Source organism: Stenella coeruleoalba (assembly GCF_951394435.1).
Source record: "Stenella coeruleoalba genome assembly, chromosome: 15".
Classification (NCBI taxonomy): Eukaryota; Metazoa; Chordata; class Mammalia; order Artiodactyla; family Delphinidae; genus Stenella; species Stenella coeruleoalba.
In genome coordinates, this window is record NC_137161.1 from 62,125,061 (window position 1) to 62,149,037 (window position 23,977).

General features: G+C 46.6%; 1 protein-coding gene across 1 annotated transcript in view; it reads right to left on the reverse strand.

Moving 5' to 3' along the window:
* Positions 1-1,602: 1,602 nt before the first annotated feature.
* Positions 1,603-23,977, reverse strand: part of ABCC6 (ATP binding cassette subfamily C member 6) — a gene marked incomplete at its 3' end in the record, with an annotated part of 55,798 nt that continues 33,423 nt past the window's right edge. The window contains exons 21-31 of the mRNA XM_079944532.1: positions 22,848-22,968; positions 21,088-21,295; positions 13,305-13,615; positions 10,999-11,198; positions 8,592-8,718; positions 7,385-7,486; positions 6,374-6,520; positions 4,333-4,491; positions 4,072-4,238; positions 2,027-2,221; positions 1,603-1,711 (exon numbers count right to left, since the gene is read on the reverse strand). Of these exons, the coding sequence (XP_079800658.1) occupies positions 1,603-1,711; positions 2,027-2,221; positions 4,072-4,238; positions 4,333-4,491; positions 6,374-6,520; positions 7,385-7,486; positions 8,592-8,718; positions 10,999-11,198; positions 13,305-13,615; positions 21,088-21,295; positions 22,848-22,968 (1,846 nt within the window). The remainder of the gene's footprint in view (positions 1,712-2,026; positions 2,222-4,071; positions 4,239-4,332; positions 4,492-6,373; positions 6,521-7,384; positions 7,487-8,591; positions 8,719-10,998; positions 11,199-13,304; positions 13,616-21,087; positions 21,296-22,847; positions 22,969-23,977) is intronic.

Here is a 23,977-nt window from a genome sequence, read left to right on the forward strand (position 1 = left end):
GTCAGTCTCCCAAGGCAATAGAAATGAAAACAAAAATGAACAAATGAGACCTAATCAATTTACAAGCTTTTGCACAGCAAAGGAAACCATAAGCAAAAGGAGAAGACAACCTACAGAATGAAGAAAACATTTGCAAATGCTGCAACCAACAAGGGCTTAATTTCCAAAATACACACACAGCTCATACAACTCAACAACAAAAAACCCCAAAACAACCCAATCCAAAAATGGGCAGAAGACCTAAATAGACATTTCTCCAGAGAAGAAATACAAATGGCCAATAGGCACATGAAAAGATGCTCAACATTGCTAAATATTAGAGAAATGCAAATCAAAATGCGGTACCACCTCACACCAGTCAGAATGGCCATCATTAAAAAGTCTACAAATAACAAATGCTGGAGAGGATGTGGAGAAGAGGGAACCTTCCTACACTGTTGGTGGGAATGTAAGTTGGTGCAGCCACTGTGGAAAACAGTATGGAGGTTCCTCAGAAAACTAAAAATAAAATTACCATATGATCCAGCAGTCCCACTCCTGAGTATATATCTGGACAAAACTATAATTCAAAAAGATACATGTACCCCTATGTTCATAGCAGCACTATTCACAATAGCCAAGACATGGAAACAACCTAAATGTCCATCGACAGATAAATGGATAAAAAAAGATGTGGTACATATATACAATGGAATATTACTCAGCCATAACAAAGAATGAAATAATGCCATTTGCGTCAACATGGATGCAACTAGAGATTATCATACTAAGTGAAGTAAGTCAGAAGAGAAAGACAAATACCATATGGTGTCACTTATATGTGGAATCTAAAGTATGACACACATGAACCCATCTATGAAACAGAATCATGGACATAGAGAACAGACTCTGCCAAGGGGGAGGGATGGAGCGGGAGGTTGGGGTGAGCAGATGTAAGCTTTTATATATGGAATGGATAAACAACAAGGTCCTGCTGTAGAGCACAGGGAACTATATTCCATATCCTATGATAAAACATAGTGGAAAAGAATATTTTTAAAAAGAATGTATATATATATGTATGACTGAATCACTTTGCTGTACAGCAGTAATTATCACATTGTCAATCAACTATACTTCAAAAATAAAAAAGATGTTCTTATTGGGGAAAAGTAGTAAAGGGTACACAAGTAGTTTTCTGGATTATTTTTTACTGCTTGTCAATCTACAATCATCTCAAAATAAAAGGTTACTCTGTAAAAGGTACACACACCATTGTTCCAGCCCCAGCCCCAGGGATTCTCATTTCATTGGTCTATGGTGGAGCCTGGGCACAGGCAGTTTTTTGGGGTCCCCAGGTGAGTCCAGTGGGCAGCCAGGGCAGAGAGCTGCTGTCGACTTTGGCTCCAGGGTAGATGGGGCTGGATGAGCCCTGATCAGGCCGACCTGTGGGTTGCTGTGTCCTCTTGGGTCTGGGGTGATCGGGCATTTTCTCCTCCCAGAGAGCAGAGAGGGGTCTAGACTCAATTCCATGGGGCCACTGATGACCCCGGGTCACTGTGTCTCCAGGGCCTGGCAGACTCTCCGGGTTGGTGGGGCGGGAGGAGGATCCAGGGGCTGGGCTCAGACCAGGCCTGACTCCTGCGCCAGCCTGTAAAACAGGCCCCTCTGGGCCAGCAGCTGGGCCGGGCTGCCGCTCTCTGCCAGCTGCCCCTCGTCCATGACCAGCACCCTGCAAGGGAGAGGGACACAGCCAGCTCTTTGGACCCCAGCCCAGGGTCTTGGCCGCTCTGAATGCCCAGTGTGTCTGCTCTAAGCAAGTCTGGGCTTCCACGCGGCTTACTGACCCCGACGGCCCAGTTGGAAGCATCTGCTGGGCATGTGTCTTCGGGCTTATCCTTCCCCTGTGGGCATCAGTCTTGCCACCTGTACAACGGGCACTTCATAATCTATTCCAGTGCCCTTCCAGCTCTAAACCCTGATGCCTTCCTCTGCCTGCAGGGGTGCCCTGGGGGCCAGCTGCGAGGGGTGGGGTGTGGGGGCCTACCTGGCACAGTCCAGCACGGAGCGCAGGCGGTGGGCGATGAGTAGTACCGTGCACTGCGCAAACCAGCTCCCCAGGGCGGCCTGCATCTGGCGCTCCGTCCCCGGGTCCACAGCAGCCGTGGCCTCATCCAGGATGAGGATCTGGGTTTTCCGGAGAAGGGCACGTGCCAGACACAGGAGCTGCTTCTGGCCTAGGCTGGGAATGAGTGGGACAGGCCAGATGTTTGCACATCAGGACTGACCTGCAGGGGGTGCCCACAAATGTGTCCTCATGGCAGCTGCGGGAGTGGGGGATGTGTGCCTGTGTGTCCCCAGACGTGGGTCCCTAGTCTACAGAGCTGGTAGGAATCCCCATCCTGCCATTTTTGAGCAGAGTGACATTAGGCAAGTCATTGAAACCCTCTGGGCCTCAGTTTCCCCATCTGTGCAATGGCTATCTCTGTTTCTATTCTGTGGTCTTCACTATGTGCCAGACACATCCTATATGCTTATGTATATTAACTCATAAAGACCACAAAGGTAGGTATTGTGTCAATGAGTCCTTCCACACTGGGTTGTGAGGATAAGACAAATCATATAAAAGCCAGGCATGTCACAGAGTAAACCCTTCTTTTACTCCAGTTACAGATGAGAAAGTTGAGAGTCAAGGTCACACAGTCAGTGAGCCCCCAGAGCCTGGAGACTCAAGGGTGTTTGGGGCTGTTTCCTGCCATGTTCAGCTTCCTCAGAGTAAACCCTTTAGGGAACCAGGACCTACTACGGCCATGTGGGTGTCAGGTGCCTGGGCTTTGCTCCAGACTCACCACTTATGGGGTAGGTGAGTTGGCAACTCTCAAGCCTCAGATTCCAATTCTGTGAAATGGGATTAGTGAAAGTGCAGCTTTGAGGATTAAAATGAATATTGAAATGAATATTTCTTACATGCCAGGCACTGTTGCAACAACTTTACACATAGCACTCATTTAATCCTTGCACAGATAGGCAGGTTCTAACTATTATTCCCATTTTACAGATAAGGAAACTGAGGCACTGAAGATTAAGCAACCTGCCCAAGATCCTACAACTATGTCTATGCTCCTGGCTACCAAGCCCTGCTGCCCTTCTAGTGCCATTACCACCCACGGTCCCTCACCCTAACATCTTCTGGGTCAGGTGGGTTTTAGAATCCAGAATGTCTTGACTTTTAAAAAGGCACACACCTGTACATCTGTGTTCACAGCAGCACTATTCACAATAGCCAAAAGGTAGAAACAACCCAAGCGTCCATCAATGGATGAACGGATAAGAAAAATGTGGTCTATCCATACAATGGAATATTATTCAGCCTTAAAACTGGAGGAAATTCTGGCACATGTTACATCATGGATGAACACGGAGGACATTATGCTGTGTGAGATAAGCCAGTCACAAAAAGACAAATACTATAATATTCCACCTAAATGAAGTACCTAGAGAAACAAAGTGAAATGGGGGCTGGTGGGAGGGAAGAAGAAAGAATTGTTGTTTAATGGCTACAGAATTTCGGTTTCACAAAATGAAAAAGTTCTGGAGGTTTATTGCACAATGATGTGAATGTACTGAACACTATGGAATTGGACACTAAAAAATGGTTAAGATGCTATGTGTATTTTACTACGATTTCTTAAAGCTTTTAAAGGCGTACACCCTATGTTACTTGACGACCCCAGTGAGCGTGGGGTTAGCACCCAATATCAAACACAGTATCTTTGCAGCAAAATAAATGCTGAGTGAGATAAATACAGACCAGAAGTAGCCTCGTGTCAGTAGAGGTTGAGTTTTGCCACCAAATAAACTTAGAAACAAATTTAGGAAAAAGAAAAAATATCTCTTGATATTCAGAGATTGTGTTGGAGTTTGGAACGGCTGATGAGGGATGGGATTTGTACTGTGATTAGGAATAGAATGGGGTTGATCATCCTATGTGGGGAGGTGACTTCCAGGGCATATTACCCTGGGGGGGACCTTGGCCACACCTGCCTCTCCCCCAGCATCTCACAGGGTTTGGCTGGGGTGCGGCGACCCTACCTCAGGTTGTCGCCTTGGTCGGCACACTCATAGTGCAGCTGGCCGGGCAGGCTGGCCACCGCGGCTCTGAGCTGCACCGTCTCCAGGGCCGCCCAGATGGCTTCGTCTGAGTGCTCGTGTAGCATGTCGAGGTTCATTCGCAGAGAGCCGGGGAACAGGATGGGGTCCTGGCCGGAAGGGACAGTGGGTCAGAGCTGGGCCAGCCATGCCTCCCACCTATCCCCCTCCCCCCACCTCTGCCCACCCCTCCCCAGGCCTCACCTGGGGGATGATGGTGATCCTGGACCGAAGTGTGTGCAGCCCCACTTGGGCGATGGGGACCCCGTCGATCCAGATCCCGCCCTCAGCCGCCTCTAGGAGCCGCAGCAGGCCCCCAGCCAGGGAGGACTTTCCTGCCCCTGTCCTGCCGACGATGCCCACCTGCCGGGGGATGGGGGAGTAAGGCCCATTCTGACCAGGCCCGGCCAGAAGGCAGGCCATAGCCCACAGGGTTCCTGGGCATGTCTTTGCTAGATGTTTCCCCTGCACCCAAGACCCATCCATCTATCCATCATCCTTTGAGCATCCATCCTTCCATCTGTCCATCTGTCCACCTGTCCATATATCCATTCATCAATCCATCCAACCTTCTGTCTGTGCATTCTTCTCTATCTTCCCCTCATCCTGATACACCTCTCCCATCTTTTCATCCACTTCCCCACCCTTCCTCCTATTCCTTCATCCTTCCCCTTCCTTCCATCCATACCCTCATCCTTCCCTCTGTCCTTCATCCTTCCTTCCACACACCATCCTTCCATCCATATTCCTATCCTGCCTTCCATCTCTCATCCTTTCTTCCACTCCATCCTATCCATCCATTCATCCTTCCATCCATGCCTCTTTCTTCTTTCCATCCAGCCCCCAATCCCAGCCATCCATCCTTCATCCTTCCATCTATCTGCCCATCTTTCTATCCATCCCCCATCCTTCCTTGACACTTGGTGGGGGTTCAACACTCTTTGTTTAATAAGTGAACGAAGCATGTGTGTCGCCCACTGTATGACAGGCACTCTTTTAGGCACCAGGAATACAGAAATTAAGGAGTCCTTGCTCCAAAGGGCTCACCATCTGGTCTTGGAAACAGTGCACCTGAGTAAACTTGAATACAGTGTGATGAACAAGCACTCTCTATAACCAGGCTCTGGCCTGCAGCAATGGAGGTAAGCATGGAGGTGCTGCTGTTCATGTTGCCTGGGATGGAGGTTGATGGGGTAATCAGAGAAGGCTTCATGGAGGAGAAGATACTTGAGTGGAATCTTGAAGGATGACTAGGAGTTCAGGGAGGGGGAAGATGCCGGGTGAACCACACCAACTGCTAGCCTGTAAGCTCCTCGAGGGCAGCACCATGTACCCACCTGGCCCAGAGGCTGCTGCTCCACAAATGTTGGCTAAGCCCTGGCAGGGCAATGAATGAAGTGGAGAAAGGGCCTTGAATGCCAAGCTCAGGAGTTTGGGCTTTACCAGAAGGAAGCTGGGAGAGAGAGGAAGGTCTGGAGCAGGGAAATGACATGCTCAAATCAAGATCACAGGAGAATAGATTGGAGGGGGTGAAACAGGAAGCTGAGGGCCTGGAGCAGTGGAGGGGAGGGCAGGGAGGAAGTGTCACCAGGTGGGGAGGGCAGAGAAGGATTCAATGAAGCAGCCTGACTAATCATCTGTAAATGAGGTGATATTAGGTGTGTTGTCAGAGTGAAAATGCAAATAATAATGAATAAAAGCATTGGTGAGCACTTCTGTAGCATTTGCTATGTGCCAGGCACTGTTCCAGGCAGTTTCTATGTATTAACTCAGGTAAACTTCTCAACAACTCTATGAGGTTGACATTATTATTCCCACTTTACAGATGGGAAACTGAGACCAAGGCATGCAGTGACTTGTCCAAGGTCAGGCACGGCAAAGCAAGGAACTGAGCCCATGCAAACTGGATAAGTATGTGGAACATTCAGCACCTCACCCAGCACATAGTAGGTGTTCAACTAATGATAGAGAAAGAAGAAAGAAGTTGGGGTGATGCCTCCTCATCTGGGACACCAAGGTGTGTGGGTTTCACCAAGATGGAAGCAGGTTTGGGGAAGATGATAAGTTCCCTTTAGGGCGTGGTGGGTCTGAAGACTGGGGGACCTGAGGTGCGGACGTGGAGCAGGCAGCCGGTGCTCAGGACCTGGACTCTGGGTGATGCCCAGCCTGGCCACGGCCCTGAGGCCTCTCCAGCCGCCCTGTGGCCTGGCCACCACGAGGAGGAAGTTGTAGGTGAGCCGCTCACCTTCTCTCCTGCGTGGATCTTGAAGGACACTCCCCGCACGGCCAGCGGGAGCTCGGGTCGGTATCTCAGCCCAAAGTCCCGGAACTCGATCTGCCCCCCACGAGGCCAGGGGGGCCGGGCCGCACAGGTGGCCGGCCTCCAGGGTGCCTAGGGCAGGAGGGGACATTGGGTCAGAGGAGCCTTTCTCCAGGCTTCTCACAAAAGGGCCTGCCTCTCTGACCCTCAGTTTCCTCTTCTGTAAAGTGGGCTTATTTACTGCTACTTTACAGGGTTGTTATGGGGCATGGAATGCAGCAAGGCTAAAAACAAATAATATTTGGTATAGTGAAAATAAAAAAATAATGATGTTGGCTACTCTTTATCTATTTTTGTTATTAGCCATTATTAATTTTCAAATATTCTCTCTTTCGCTAGTAGAGGTAGACACTCTCCTTTTAGGGAAAAGGGCAAGTCTGTGCAGTGGGGAGACCAGTGCTGCCATTTGCTATTCCTGTGACCTTGAACAGGTCACTCCACTCCCTTGAGCCTTGGTTTCCCCATCTGTGAAATGGGGCTAATTAGAGTGTGGACATGTATTGAGTGTTTGCGGTGTGCCAGACACTGTATGAAGTCCTTTATTGTGGGATGACCTCCTAGTACACCCAGCACCGTTACGTTGCTGCTATGTTTCTCTACTGTTCCTGCTATTCTGTTTCAGTAGTGCTATCGTGTTACTGTTGTGCTGCTGTCATGTTTCTATAATGTTGCTACCAAGCTGCTGTTATGTTACTGTCATGTTGCTGTTACTCCTGGTCCCCTGTCACTCAGAGTGCCCTGCCTTGCCATTCAGAGGAACCAGGATTTGACCTCGTCTCAGACCCTACCCTCTTAACCATTCCTGCCACCTTGGCTGTGACTGCAGTCTGCAGTGGTGGGGGCTCTAAAGCCGGTGGCAGATGTCAACATGGGTCCACCGTCCTCTGCTGTAAGTCCTGGATGGTGCCCGCTCCCCCTCCATCTCTTGCCCATCACCTCCTTGGGCGTCTGGGCGTAGTCCTTCAATCGTTCCACCGACACGATGCTGCTCTCCAGGTCTGTCCAGCTGCGAACAGCCCACTGCAGCGTCTGGGTCACCTGGTTCGAGAAGACACCTCAGGACAGCTTCAGCAAGGCCACCCCACAGGTGAGGCAGGGGCTGGGAGGCGGGACCCGGAGCAGACGAGGGGGCAGAATTTGGCTGTAGCCACAAGGATCCCTCTTTTCCTTTAGTTGAACTGGAGTATATGGACCAGAAAGGAGCCCTCGGACATCAGCTTATCCAACCCTTCTTGAAACAGGTAGGGAGACAGGACCAGAGAAGGTGTGTGGCCCTCTCAAGGACACCCAGCAGGATCCAGCCCAAAGACTTCCATTCAGAGAGGTTTCCCTCCACTTAACACTGATTTCCCACTTGGTACCACACCAAGCTCCTCCCCAGAGTCTGCTCGCCCTGCCCCCACCCCTTCCCAACCTCATTTCCCTCCAGTTTTGTCCTCACACTCTCTCCAGCCACACCGCTTTCTTGTTGTTCCTCTAACACACCAGTCGCACCCCTCCCGCCATCGCAGGGCCTTTCCTCCTGCTGTTCCCTCCACCAGGACTGCTCCTCCCCTATTCCCCCACTTCCTTTAGGCCACAGATCTCAAGCCCCCTTCTCAGAGAGGTCTTCTGGGCCATGCAAAAGAAAAGCACCCTCCCCCCAATCATGTTCCCTCCTGTTACTTGCTTTAGCCTTAAGCTTAGTTGCCTCAACTGTAAAATGAGGACAGTAATAGTACCCCTGGTGGGCTTGTGGGCAGGATTAAATGAGCTAATATTTATAAAGCTCTTAGAACAATGTCTCATTCATAATGAATGCTATTTACATATATGTATATATATATATTTTTTTTTTCCTTTACAGATGTCATAACCTGACATTAAATATTGTTATTAATAGTTAACAAAACGTTAACAATGCACTGGAAATGGACTCTGTCTACTTTATCTCAATGAGTCTTTATAGTGTCTGAAGTGAAGGGATTACTGCCCATTTTTCAGAGGAGCACAGCGAGGCTCCAAGGTCCAGCCTAGGCTCTTGCAGAGCCGTGTCTTCCTCACTGGTTGGTAGTTTGGACTCAGGTCCTTGAAGGTCCCACTGGCGGAGGTCTGTGTCCATTCTGCCCGCACCCCAGAGCCCAGGTTGGGGTGTCGGAAGTACCTGCAGGGCGGCTGAGACAGAGAAGCCCACGAGGCCGGGGCTGAGGTGGGCCTTGCTCAGGACTGCGCACAGGGCGGCCGCAAACACCAGCCCATTCCCCACGAGCTCCAGGTTGGAAGCGAGCCACCTGCGAGGGGACAGGTAAGAGTGGGGTCAGTGGGGCCTCTCTGTGCTACCTGCCTCCCTGGGCACAAGGCCTGGACAGCATGCCGGCTCGAGTGCCCATGGGGTCCCGGCAATGGTCTCCTCCACACCCAGGCCCCACAGTAGGTGCTCAAGTAAGCTCTGCTGTGCTGCCACTTTTCTGTCCCCAGGCTATGCCAAGCCATGTCCCCTGTGTTCCCCCTGCCTGAATCCGACCTCCTTCTTCACATGGCCAACATCTTACCCTCACACAGCCAGCTCAAGCCTCACCTCCTCAGAGAGCCCTCAGGACGACTCCTCCCTTTTATCACTCTGTATAGCTAAACTAGTTAATCAGTCCTTGACTGTCGGCCTCCATCAGCAGGCTCATGAGGGCAGCAACTTTGTCTTTTTTTTTAATTAACTAATTAATTAATATTTCATTTTTGGCTGCATTGGGTCTTCATTGCTGTGCGTGGGCTTCCTCTAGTTGCAGCGTGTGGGGGCCACTCCTCGTTGAGATGCGCGGGCTTATTGCGGTGGCTTCTCTTGTCGCGGAGCATGGGCTGTAGGCGTGCGGGCTTCAGTAGTTGTGGCACGTGGGCTTCAGTAGTTTTGGCTCGTGGACTCTAGAGTGCAGACTCAGTAGTTGTGGCGCATGGGCTTAGTTGGTCCGCGTCATGTGGGATCTTCCCGGCCCGGGGCTCGAACCTGTGTCACCTGCACTGGCATGTGGATTCTTAACTACTGCACCAGCAGGGAAGTCCATCAACTTTTGTCTTGTTCATGGCTCTGTCCCCAGGACCCAGCACAGGACTGAGCACGTAGTAGGTTCTCAACAAATACATATTGAATGGATGAGGAAATTGAATTCCTACTTCTTTTTCCTTTTATTGAATTCCTACTTGACCATTCATTCATGCATTCATTCAGCAGATATGTATTCAGCACCTACTGTGTGCCATGCATGCTGGAGATGCTGGGGACACAGCCGCAAACCAAACAGATAAAAATCCCTGTCTTCAGGGAACTCTGGGCTTCACTGCATATAACACCTAGTCCTCTTAACAACCCCACGATGGGAGGACTGTTGTCCCCATTGGACAGATGAGGACACCAGAAGGGTTAGGTACTTGCCCAAGTCCACAAACATAACAAACACCGGGATTTGAAGCCACATCTGCCTGACTGAGGGTCTGCCACTTCCTAGATGGCTGACCTTGGGGGAGTCCCTTCACTTCTCCGAACCCCAGTTTACCCATCTGTGGGATGAAGTAACGTCTGGCTCGTTATAGTTGTGAGGATTAAATGAGATACACCCATCGTATATGGCGCAGAAATCATTGACCCTTCCACAAAGTAGGTGCTTTGTAAATGTTTGTAAGGTCCCTCCTCCCTAGGCTAGGACCCCAGGAAGGGGCAGGGCAGCTCACCCAGAAGGCATATGGCATTGAGACACTGCCCACAGCTGCAGGGCCTCATAGCCCCAGCTGGCTGGAGATCTGGGCAGAAAGAAGGAAGGAACTGACATTTATTGAATTCACACCCACTGTGTGCTTGACCCTCTCCACACTCTGGCACCAGACTGACTGGATTCAAATCCTCACTCCACCATGTATTTGCAGTGTGGCCCTGGGCAAGTTCCTAAATCTCTCTGTGCCTAAGATTCATCATCTATAAAAGGGTCTCTGCCTGGTGGAGTTGTTAATAGGATTAAATAAATTAATCCACAGAGGATGCTGAGGACTGTGCTGGGCATGTGGTAAGCACATTACAAGGATTTGCTGTGAGTGTATTTGTTTAATCTCAGTAGCCACTCCATGAGTGCAAACTCACTTTGACAAATGAGGCTCAGAGAGGTTATGTGACTTGCCCAAGATCATCCAGCTAGTAAGTTGCAGAGCTGGGATTTGCACCTGTGTCTGTCTGTGCTCAAAACTTGTGTTATTCTTGCTTAGTACCGAAAGGAGGCCGAGGATGCTTATGTAGCTCCTTTGTCACCAAGGCAACAGAGGCTGGTCTAGTGGCCTGGCAACAGAGGCTTCTTCCCTTTTGCTGACACCTGTACTTCCTGCCCATCTGTGGTTGGGGATCCCTCAGGCCAAGGTCCATCTGCTCACACTGTGAGCCATGTGCACCCATGGGGTCTAGGCTCTGCTTTACCCTCGACTCGCTGTGTGACCTTGAGCAGGCCACGTGACCTCTCTGACCACACAGTATGACCTTAGGTCTCATCCTCTGGGGACACAGAAGGATTATAGGTTCTTCTCTGCCCCCTTCCTACCTGTCAGCCACCAGCCGCGGGAAACTGACTCTCTGGCTTTCATCCATGTGTGCGTCGTTCTGAGCCACAAAGCAGCCCTGGACCCGGAAGGCCCTGACCACTGCTCCGCCCTGGAATGTCTCGGCCACATGGGAACACACGGATGAGTACCTGGCTGATTCCAGGCGTCTGAGCTGGCATGAGCTGGCCACATACAGGCTCTGAAGTGGGACAGTGGGGAGCAGAGAGGTCACAAACACAGAGAGACAGTTTGAGAAGCATAGAGAGCTCTGTTACCAGCTTGCTGTGTGACCTTGGGTCAGTGGCTTCTCTTCTCTGGGCTCCAATTTCCTTGTAGAATCAGAGTTCCATGGGTCTTTTTAAAAATCACCTGAGAATCTCCAAAAACTCCCAATGCCTCACCCCCGAACTATTGAATCAGAATCTCTGGTGGCATCAACCTCTCTGGTGGCATCACCTTGGCCTTGGAATTTTTAAAAAGCCTTCGAGTGATTCTCATGTACGGCCAGGATGGAGTCTGGTCTATTTACTATAGACCTAGTCTATAGTAAATATCTCATTCTCAGCTCTAAGGCCAACTGCTTTACTTAGGGCCAGTCATTGTGGGAACAAAGCCACAAAGGGCAAGGAAGGCAGCTGGACAAGTCAAATTCATTCACTTAACTCGAAGGTTACATGCCAGGTGCTGCGAACACCATGACGCACAAACAATATATATCGTTATTTGGTTTGAGGTTGGAAGCTGTCTGCGGCTGGCAGGCAGGAAAGAACCTGCATTTGCTGATCACCCAGGCTGCATGCCAGGCGCTTTCCAAATACAGTTGACCCTCGAACAACATGGGCTTGAACTGCACAGGTCCACTTATTTGTGGATACTTTTCAATAGTAAATACTACAGTGCTACGTTCTGCACTTGGTTGAATCTGTGGCTATGGAGGAACTGTGTATGCAGAGGGCCAGCTATAACTTCTAAGCAGATTTTTAATTGCAAGGAGGGTCAGTGCCCCTAATCCCCACGTCGTTCAAGGGTCAACTGCAGTATTCAGTCATTGTGAGGTGGGCATTAGGGTCGTTCACAGTTTATAGGTAAGAACACCAGAGGCTCAGAGGGATTAAGCAGCTGGTCTAAGCCTCTATAGCAAGCAAGTGGCAGGACCTGGATTCAAACACATCTCTGTCCGACTCCAAAGCTCTAGAGAAGCAGTTCCTCCCCCAGGTCAAGAGGCTATAGAAAAGACTTGGGATAGTTGTGGAGGGCAGCGATGGCCATGGTTTTTGTCTGGCTACCATGTTTTGTTTTGTTTTTTCTACTTCTGATTTTTGTCTGGCTACCATGGTTTCTTCTACTTCTGATTTCCTTGGTGGGGATGGGGGGTTGGCGGTCAATCATGAGACCTGGTCATGGAGGTAGTCACATGACACAGCCCTGCTAGGCAGAGTAAACTATTCCTTTGGTCACAGTGATGAGCTCAGGGATGACACATGCCTCATGAAAGGCCAATCAGAATCTTCCCCGGGACGGATGTGTGAATGCTGAGCTGGAGAAAAGTTGCTTTGTGTCGGGGGTTGCTGAGGTGGGAGGCTGTGAGTATAGGGTTGCAAGGGGGCCATCAGACCTGCCCCCTAGAAAAGGAGTGTGTGCAAAGTTAGGCCAAGCAGAGCTGAGCCAGTGATTCTTAAATATTAGCATGGATCAGAATTACCTGGAAGGTTCATTAAAACCCAGATTTCTGGGCCGCAGCTCCATAGTATCTGAGTCAGTAGGTCTTGAATGGGGCCTGAGAATGTGCATTTCTAACTAGTTCCCAGGTGAAACTGATGCTGCTGGTCTGATACCACACTTCAAGAACCACTGAGGGAAGATATGGAAAGAGTGACAGCGTCCTAGTAAGAGCTGACCCCCTGCACCCTGGGAGCATAAGCCATTAATTCTGTTCTTGTGTTTAAGCTAATTTAAGTTGGTCTCTGGTTCTGGCAACTGAAAGAGTCGAGCCTAATACAACGGTCTTTGAGAGCTTGCAATGCCTTCTTGGTTTCCAGATCACTGAGGAAGAGAGAGCTGATTTCAGCAACAGCAGCAGGATAAACTGTTAGACGTTAAGAACTTTGATGTGAACATTTGGGAGACAGAGATGAGAGTAAGTGTTAGAAACAGACTGTGGTGTCTCTGTCTCTGAGAATTCTTCTAGGGGCAGCTCCTAGATGTCCAGCTGGGCAGAACTTCTTACACTGAGTCCTGCCCAGAGACAGGGGACTGGTGGAGGTGACCTCGGCTGGCCCCAGGAGCCTCTCCAACCTCCCCTTACCTGAAACCCAGCATAGAAGAGCAGCAGTGGCACGATGGCCACGACAGCCAGCGGGGTGGTCACTGTCACCACCAGGCCAACCTCCAGGAGTCCGAAGGCATACATCAGTAGAGACCGGAATTTGTCTGGGATGTCCACGTCTACTATGTCTGTCTCTTTGGAGAAGCGGTTCAGCAGGTTCCCAATGGGCGTCCGCTCAAAGAAGCCAATAGGAGACTGTGCTACGTCCCACAGGAGCCCCCGGAAGAGCAGGCTGGATGCCCGGATCCCTCCTAGGAGCACTGTGGCCATGGAGGCAAAGAGCCCGATTGCTGGGGAGAGAGAAGGGGTCAAGGCATAAGGGCTGGAGACCCCCATCACCCTGTGGTGGCTATGTTATGAACTGGCCACCCTGATTTATCCTTTGATGGGACCACCATGCAGTGGGTTAAATAGTGTCTCCCCCCAAATTCATGTCCACCAGGAACCTCAGAATGTGACCTTATTTGGAAAGACAGCCTTTGGGGCTTCCCTGATGGCACAGTGGTTGAGAGTCCGCCTGCCGATGCAGGGGACACGGGTTCGTGCCCCGGTCTGGGAAGATCCCACATGCTGCGGAGCGGCTGGGCCCGTGAGCCATGGCCGCTGAGCCTGCGCGTCCGGAGCCTGTGCTCCGCAACGGGAGAGTCCACGCGTACCGCAAAAAAAAAAAAAAAAAAAAAAAGAGGGCGTTTGAAGATGTTATTAGTGAAAGAGCTTGAGGTGAAATCCTGGATTTAGGGCGGCTTCTAAATCTGATGACTAGTGTCCTTATAAGAAGAGGAGAGGACACACAGAGACACAGAGAAGAAGATGATGTGAAGACGGAGACAGAGACTGGAGTGATACACCACAAGCCCAGGAATGCCAAGGATGGCTGGCAACCAGCAGAAGCTAGGAGAAAGGCATGGGACAGTTTCTCCTTCAGAGCCTCCAAGAGGGACCAATTTTTGCTGACACCTTGATTTTGGACTTCTGGCTTCAGAACTGTGAGAGAATAAAAATTTCTGTTGTTCTAAGCTACCAAGTTTGTGGTAATCCGTTTTATGGCAGCCCTAGGAAACTAATACACCCCCTTCCTCCCAATGCCAATCTGTGTGCTTGGAACGGAGCTAACTTCACTCTCTGTTTCTGGGGTGGGGAAAATTTCATCCCTAGCCAATCCGAACCATTGCAGTTGGCTCGGGGTGAACACATGACCCAAGTCAGGCCAATGAGACCTGGGACTCTGCTGGGACTTCTGGGAAGAGGTACTCACTTTGTGGGATACTATGTTAGCACCAGGGGAAGTAGCCTGCCTGGACAGGAAGCTATCATAGAGGAAGAAAATGAAGCTAATCTTCCAGTATTTGCTGGACCCGTGGATCCAGCCATACCTCAAGCTAGTTACCTATGGATTCCAGTCCACAAGCCAATAAATTCTCTTGTTGCTTAAGCTAGTCTGAGACATATAGTTTTAAATAGTTAGTATATTATACCTGTATAGTTTGTAGCTATATTAACCTCAAATAGAGCAGACTTTAGAGTAAGAAAAGTTATCAGGGATAAAGAGGGGCATTACATAATGATAAAGGGGTCAGTTACTCAAGAAGACTTAACAATCCTTAATGTGTATTGCCTAACAAAAGGGCATCAAAATATGTGAGGCAAAAACTGATAGAACTGCAAGGAGAAATAAATGAATCCATTATCATAGCTGGAGATTTCAACACCCCTCTATCAGAAAAGGCAGAAAATCCAGCAGGGAGAAAATCAGTAAGGACAGAGATGAACTCAACAGCACCATCAATCAACTGGATATAATGGACATAAACAGACCACTTCATCTAACAGCAGCAGAACACAAATTCCTAAGCTCACATGAAACATTCACTAAGATAGACCACAATTCTGGACTATAGAATACACCTTAACAAATTTAAAAGAAGAGAAATTATACAATGTCTGTTCTTAGACCACAGTGGAATTATACTAGAAATAACAAATACCTGGAAAATCCCCAATACTTGAATATTAACACATTTCTAAGTAACACGTGGGTCAAAGAAGAAACCTCATGAGCAATTTTAAAATATTTTGAACTAAATGAAAATAAAAACACAACTTATCAAATTTTGGGCATGTAATAAAAGCAGTACTTAGAGGGAAATGTTTAGCACTGAATAAATATATATTAGAAAAAAGAAAGCTCTAAAATCCATCGTCTAAGCTTCTACTTTAGGAAACTAGAAAAAGAAGAGAAAATTGAATCCAAAGTGAGCAGAAGAAAAGAAACAATAAAAATTACAGTAGAAATCAGTGAAATTGAAAACAAGAAGTCAATGAAACCAAAGCCTAGTTCTTTGAAAAGATCAGAAAATTGATAAGCTTCTAGCCAGGCTAAGAAGAAAGAGAGAAGACACAAATTACTAATATCTGAAAAAATTTTAAAAGGGACATCACTACAGATCCCATGGATATTAAAAGTATAAAAAAGGAATACCACAAACAACTCTCTGCCCATAAATTTGAAAACCTAGGAGAAATGGACCAGTTCCTTGATAGACGCAATCTACTAAAACTTATGCAAGAAGAAATAGACAATCTGAATAGGCCTATAACTATTAAAGAAATTGAAGTGACAATTAATAACTTTCCAAAACAGGAACTGCCAGTCCCAGATGAGTTCACTAACAAATATTTAAGGAGAAATTATACCAATTCCCTACACTCTCTTTCAGAGGGTTGAAGCTGAGGGAATACTTTCTAACTTATTCTATGAGGGCAACATTTCCTAATACCAAAATCAGACAGACAGTACAAGAAAACTGTATAGACCAATATCTCTCAAGAACGTACATGTAAAAATCTTCAACAAAATATTAGCAAATTAAATCCAACAATGTATGAAAAGAATCGTACATCATGAACAGGTGGAATTTACCCCAGATATGCAAGGCTGCTTCAACATTTGAAAATTTGGGACTTCCCTGGTGGTCCAGTTGTTAAGACTCCGTGCTCCCAATGCAGGGGGCCCGGGTTTGATCCCTGGTCAGGGAACTAGATCCTGCATGCCACAACTAAAGATCCCGCCTGCGACAATGAAGATCTTGCACGTGGCAATGAAGATCCTGCGTGTGACAACTAAGACCCAGTGCAGCCAAATAAATAAATAAATATTTTAAAAATCTGAAAAATCAATTAATGTAATCTATCACATCAATAGGCTAAAAAAGAAAAATCACCTGACCATATCAATAGATGCAGAAAAAGATTAGACAACATCCAGTACCTATTCATGATAAAACAAATAAACAAAAACAACCCCCCCAAAACAAAACCCAAAACCTCTCTCAGTAAAATAGGAATCGAGAACTTCCTCAACTTGATAAAGAATATCTATTAAAAACCTAATGGTGAGAAGCTAACCTAATGGTGAGAAGCTTGGTGCTTTCCCAGTAAGATCTGGAACAAGGCAAGAATGTCCCCTCTTACCACTCTTCTTCAACACCCTGCTAGAAGTCCTAGTTAATGCAATAAGATAAGGAAATAAAAGGTATGCAGATTTCCAAGGAAGAAATAAAGCTGTATTTGTTTGCAGATCTCATGATCATCTATGTAGAAAATCTAAAAGAACTGACCAAAAACTCCTGAAACTAATAAGCAATTATAGCAACATTCCAGGATGCAAGGTTAGTATGAAAAATTCAATCACTTTCCTATATGCCAGCAAAAAAAGGAAAGCCCACAACTAGAAATACAAACTGTACGAAAGGAAAAATCTCATTGGTAAAAGCAAATATACAGTAAAAGTGCTAAACCAACCACATATAACGCGAATAGGAAGATTAAAAGATGAAAGTCATAAAATCATCTATATCCACAATAAGTAGTTAAGGGATATACAAAACAAAAAGATGTAAAATATGATGTCAAAAACAGTAAATGTGGCAGGGAGAGGAAAAAAAAAGCAAGGTTGTTAAATGCTTTCGAACTTAAGAGATCAACAACTTAAAAAACCCACACATATATGGATTGCTATATTTAAACCACATGCTAACCACAAACCAAAAACCTATAATAGACACACACACAAAAAAAGAGAAAGAAATTCAAAAATAACACCAAAGATAGTCATCAAATCACATGGGAAGAGAACAAAAGAAGAAGAAAGGAACAGAAAAGAACTATAAAAATAACCCCAAAATAATGAACAAAATGGCAGTAAGTACATTAAATGTAATGGACTAAATGCTCCAATTAAAAGACATAGAGTGGCTGAGTGGATATAAAAAAAGACCCACATGTATGCTGCCTACAAGAGACTCATTTTAGACCTAAAGACACACAGAGATTGAAAGTGAGGGGATGGAAAAAGCTATTCCATGCAAATGGAAATGATTATAATAGATGACTATGAACAATTATATGCCAATAAAATGGACAACCTAGAAGAAATGGACAAATCCTGGAAATGTACAACCTCCCAAGACTGAACAGGAAGAAATAGAAAATATGAACAGACCAATTACCAGGAATGAAATTGAATAAGTAATAAAAAAAAAAAAGTCCAGAACCAGATGGTCCAGACTCTTTAGAGACAAGTTAATACATATCCTTATCAAACTATTCAAAAAATTGCAGAGGAACGAACACTTCCAAAATCATTCTACAAGGCCAGCATCATCCAGATACCAAAATCAGACAAAGATAGAACAAAAAAAGAAAATTACAGGCCAACATCACTGGTGAACATAAATGCAAAAATTCTCAACAAAATATTCGCAAACCAAATTCAACAATACATTAAAAGGACCATACACCATGATCAAGTGGGATTTATCCCAGGGATGCAAAGATGGTTTAATATCCACAAAGCAAGCAATGTGATACACCACATTAACAAACTGAAGAGTAAAAATCACACAATCATCTCAATAGGTATGGAAAAACCATTTGACAAACTACAACATCCATTTATGATAAAAATTCTCAACAAAGCAGAGGGAATACACCTCAACATAATAAAGGCCATACACAACAAGCCCACAGCTAACATCATACACTGTGTTGAAAAGCTCAAAGCATTTACTCTAGGGTCAGGAACAAGACAAGGATGCCCATTATCACCATTTTTATTCAACATAATATTGGAAGTCTTAACCACAGCAATTAGACAAGAAAAAGAAATAAAAGGAGTCCAAATTGGAAAGGAAGAAGTAAAACTCACCATTTAGAGATGACATGGTACTATACATAGAAAATCCTAAAGATGCCACCAAAAAACTACTAGAACCCAACAATGAATTCAGTAAAGTTGCAGAATACAAATTTAATATACAGAAATATGTTGCATTTCTATACACTAACAGTGAACTATTAGAAAGGAATTTAACAATCCCATTTACAGTTGCATCAAAAAGAATAAAATATCTCAGAATAAATCTAGCTAAGGAGGTAAAAGACCTTTACTTGGAAAACTGTAAGACACTGTTGAAAGAAACTGAAGATGACACAGATGGAAAGATATACCATACTCATGGATTGGAAGAATTAATATTGTTAAAATCCTCATACTACCCAAGGTAATCAACAGGTTCAATGCAATCCCTATCAAAATACCAATGGCATTTTTCACAGAATTAGAAAAAAATAATTCTAAAATTTGTATGGAAACACAGAAGATCCTGAATGGCCAAAACAATTTTGAGAAAGAAGAATAAAGCTGGAGGTATCACACTCCCTGATTTCAAACTATATTACGAAGTTACAGTCATCAAAACCATATGGTACTGGCACAAAAACAGACACACAGATCAATGGAACAGAATAGAGAGCCCAGAAATAAACCCACATTATATGGGCAATTAATCTACAAAAAAATATGCAAGAATATACAATGGGGAAAAGATACCCTCTTCAATATTACTCAGCCATAAAAAGGAAGGAAACTGGGTCATTTGTAGAGACATGGATGGACCTAGAGACTGTCATACAGAGTGAAGTAAGTCAGAAAGAGAAAAACAAATATCGTATATTAACACATATATGTGGAATCTAGAAAAATGGTACAGATGAACTGGTGTTTGCAAGGCAGAAATAGAGACACAGATGTAGAGAACAAACGTATGGACACCAAGAGGGGAAAGCGGGGGTGGGGGTGGGGGTGGGATGAATTGGGAGATTGGGATTGACATATATACACTAATATGTATAAAATAGATAACTAATAAGAACTTGCTGTATAGCACAGGGAACTCTACTTCACTGTACAGGAGAAACTAACACAACATTGTAAAACAACTATACCCCAATTAAAAAAAAAGACATAAGGTTGGATTGGATTTAAAAAAAAAAGACAGCCTCTTCAATAAATGGTACTGGGAAACATGGACACTACATGCAAAAGAATCAAACTGGTACCTGCAAAAGAATCAAACTGGACTACTTTCTCATACCATATACAAAAATAAATTCAATATGGATTAAAGGCTTAAACATAAGACCTGAAACCATAAAACTTTTAGAAGAAAACAGGCAGTATGCTCTTTGACATTGGCCTTAGTAATATTTTTTTGGATATGTTCCCTCAGAGACGGGGGAATGCGGGGAGGGGGAACTGGATGAAGGCCGTCAAAAGGTACAAACTTGCAGTTATAAAATAACTAAGCACTAGGAATGTAATGTATAACATGATAAATATAATAAACACTGCTGTGTGCTATGTATGAAAGTTGTTAAGAGAGTAAATCCTAAGAGTTCTCATCACAAGGAAATGTTTTTTCTATTTCTTTAATTTCATATTTATATGAGATGACGGATGTTCACTAAACTCACTGTGGTCATCATTTCATGATGTAGGTAAGCCAAATCATTATGCTCTACATCTTAAACTTACACAGTGCTGTAAGTCAACTATATCAACAAAACTGGGACGAAATATTATGGTATACAACTCAGGAAAAAAAGACTCTGTGGTATTGGTGAAAGAATAGACAACGAGATCAGTGAAACAGAGATGAATAGGTGGAGAACAGAGAATTTTAGGGCAGTGAAACTATTCTGTATGATACTGTAACAGTGGATATATGTCATTATACATTTGTCCATCCCATGGAATGTACAACACCAAGAGTGAACCCTGATGAAAACTGCAGACTTTGGCTAACTAGGATGTGTGGATATAGGTTCATTTGTAACAAATGTACCACTCTGGTGGGGGGATGTTGGTAATGATGGAGGTTATAGATGAGTGGGGAAATCTCTGTACCTTCTGCTCAATTTTGCTGTGAATGTAAAACTGCTCTAAAAAAATAAATCTATTTTTTAAAAAGGAAGAGAAGATGGGAGGAGATGATGGTGGGGATGTGATGCAGGGCTCTACCTCCTATGGGGGATGGGGGTGGGGCAGTGGCAGAAGCATGGGATTGGGGTGGGGTGCTGGAAGTCACCAGCAGTCAGACTTGGGGCTGTCCTCAGCTTGGGAGAGGGGCAGAGTCCAGTGGACCTGCTGCCCCACCTAAGTGCTCAGCTGCCCCATCATCTGCAGGTCAAGATTCTGCCTTTGCTGATGAGGCTGGAAGAGACTCTGAGGCTTCTGTAAAAGTAGGGATGTCCCCCACTTCCCCAGCCCCATCTTAAGGATGCAGGTCTGTGTTTGGACCCAGGACATTTGCACAGATGTTCAGGAAGGACAGGGTGAGCCAGGGAGGTGTGGGTGAAGGAGCCCTGAGAAACCCCTGGGTGGAGCTGGAGGATGGAGAGTGAGGAAGGCTGGCAGGGGTACCTTGGAGGCAGCCCAGGAGCCCAAAGACCCAGCCCCGCAGGGCTGCGTGAGTCTGCCGTCCGTCCACGGTGGGGTCATCTGCCCACAGGCTCAGCCAGTAGCCACGGCAGAAGGAGGCCACTTGCTGGCATAGGAAGAGGAAAAGTGCATGGAGGCAGAGCGGGGTGCCCACAGCTCGTAGGTAGGTCAGGTACATGGTAGCCTTCACCTGTAGCACACGTAGGAGAGATGGGGGCAGAGAGACACCCCAGGGGGAGAGAGGAAAGGCCAGGTGGGGCTCCCAAAACTTGCCAGTGGGGCAGATGGAACCACCATGCAGTACCTCCCACCTGGAGCATCCTCTCCCCTCCAGGCCCGCCCAGCCTCAGGACCCCCTTCCTCTATGGCTCCCAGATGGCAGTGGGAGCCTTAAAGGGGACAGGCTGTGGCACTTTCTGAGTTTGGAGTGATTTATTGAACACCTACTATGGGACAAGCATGTGTCTCCATCCTCATCATAATTCCCACCTGACAGATAGGGAAACTGAGGCACAGAGAGGTTAAGCCACTTGTTTAAAGTCTGGTTCCTACAAATCTGAAATTCTCCATGCAGCTGCAGCCAGAGTGAACTTTTGAAAACATCCACTTGCTGTTGAAAACATCTTGCTGTTGCTAACCTGCCCTGGACTTTCTCTTGCTCTGAGAAGAAATTCTAAACCTCTTGTACACTCTTTCACCTTACCGTCTACGCACTATCCGCTGGTTTCATGGGATCCCTTTCTTTTCTCTGGCACCCTGAGCTCCTTCTCACCTCAGAGTCTCTGCCCCTGCTGTTCCCTCTGCCTGGAATGCTCCTCCCCCTGCTCTTTCCATGGCTACTTCCTTCGCATCCTTCAGGGATGTCAAATGTCACTCCTCAGAGCATCCTATCCAAGCAGGTCCCTGATCCTTGGTCGGTCCCTGTCTCATCACTTTCTTTATTTTGTTTATAGCATTTATCACTACCTGATATCACCTTGCTTATTAGCATAATTGTTTTCTCACTCTCTCCCCTGCCCCCCACCACTAGCCTGCAAGGTCCACCAAGGCAGAAACTTTGTCTGGCACACAGTGGGGGTTCTGCAAATGTCTTCTGGATGGATGAGTAGGTGGATGGTTGAGTGGGCGAATGGGTGAGTAAATGGGTAGGTGGGTGGGTGGATGAATAAATGAGTGGGTCTGTAGGAGGGTGGGTGGATAAATGAGCGGATGGATGGATGGATGGCAGGGTGGCAGATGGGTGGATGGTTGTGTGAGATGGATAGAAGAGTGAGTAGATGGGTAGATGGATGGATGGGTGAGTGGGATGGATGGGTGAATAGGTGGAAAGGTAAATGGATGGATGGACGAATGAGTAGGTAGGTGGGTGAATGGGTGGGGGATGGGTGGACAAAGCAGCATAGGAGAGAAGTAGTACAAGTTTCAGATTCAGACTGTCCTAGGTTTGAGTCCCAAGTTGCTCACTTGCTAGCTGTGAGAACACAAACGTCTAAACTCTTTAAGAACCCAGTTTCTTCATCTCTACAATGGAGCTATCACCATCTGATTTTAGGGTGGTTGTGGGCATTAAGAAGTATGAAGTATCTAGAATCTTACGTGGCACATAGTAGGTGTTCAATAAAGGTGAGTCGTCCCCCCAGCCCCATCCCCCCCCAAGTGCTGTATCTCTTGGGAGGTCCTGAGTCCCCGGGGGCAGCAGCGGCAGTGGATGTGGAGAGGGGGAGGGAGCAGCGGGTGGTTACCCTGCCATATTGCATGCTGTCCTCTCCTTTTGGCTGTCCTGCCCCCTCAGGATCATCTAGGGGAACCCCTCTCTGGGCCTCTGAAGTGGCGCTGTCCTTCTCAGGGACTAACTTCATGGACCTGTCATTTAGAGGAAATGAGGAAAAATCAGTGTCTCTCTTCATGGGGTGTATATGCCCAACCCTCATGGCCACTGGAAGCCACTGAGCCACTCTCTCATTCATTCATTCAACTAACGTACTGAGCACCAACTAGGTGCCATGCCCCAGTCCTCCCTCTGTGGTGCCCAGCTAGATGCCACCTATCACCCCAGAGTCAGGCAAGCCTGTTCTTCCGACGCCATCTCATTGAATGAACTTATTTGCCAACTTTGGAACCTGGTTTTCATTTTGGTCTAAGCTTTGCTGCAATCATTTTGCACCTGCTGTTTATTCTCAGATTTGTCAGTCCAGGTTTGCAGGAAGTCAGCTTTGCACAATTCAGATGCTGAAGGTTTCTTGAGTGTTCCTTTTATCTGTGGCTGAGTAGGCTGACAACCTTAAATGTGAATTACCATCTGCTAACTGTGAAACCATGGGCAGCTGACAATCTCTCTGTGCCTCAGTTTCCTCAGGTGTAAAATGGGGATAATCTATGTCTCCCTGGCTGCCTATCTGTCTGTCTATCAATCAATCTATTTATTCACCTATCCATCTTTGTGATATTGTGATTTATGTTAAGAAATATATACTTGGTCTTTGACCCCATCCCTGGCACAGAGTTCCTAAAACCCTTGTAAATTCCTAAGTGATAAGAGCCCTAGGAGCATCTTTTGTTCTACTGAGGTGACTCTGGGTGGGCTCCTGGGTGGCTCCTGGTTGGGGGCTGGTCACCAGAAAGACTAAGCCATGACTAGAAGCTTGGAATTTTCAGCCCCACCCACATTCTCCAGAGAGGGAAGAGGGGCTGGAAATGGAGTTAATAATGGATGATGCCCACACGAGGAAGCCTCCATAAAACCCCAACAGTATGGGATTCGGGGTGCTTCCAGGTTAGTGGACACATCCACATACCCAGAGATTGATACACCAAGCTCCACGGGGACAGAAGCTCCTGCATGTGGGACCCTCCCAGACCTCGTCCTGTGAAT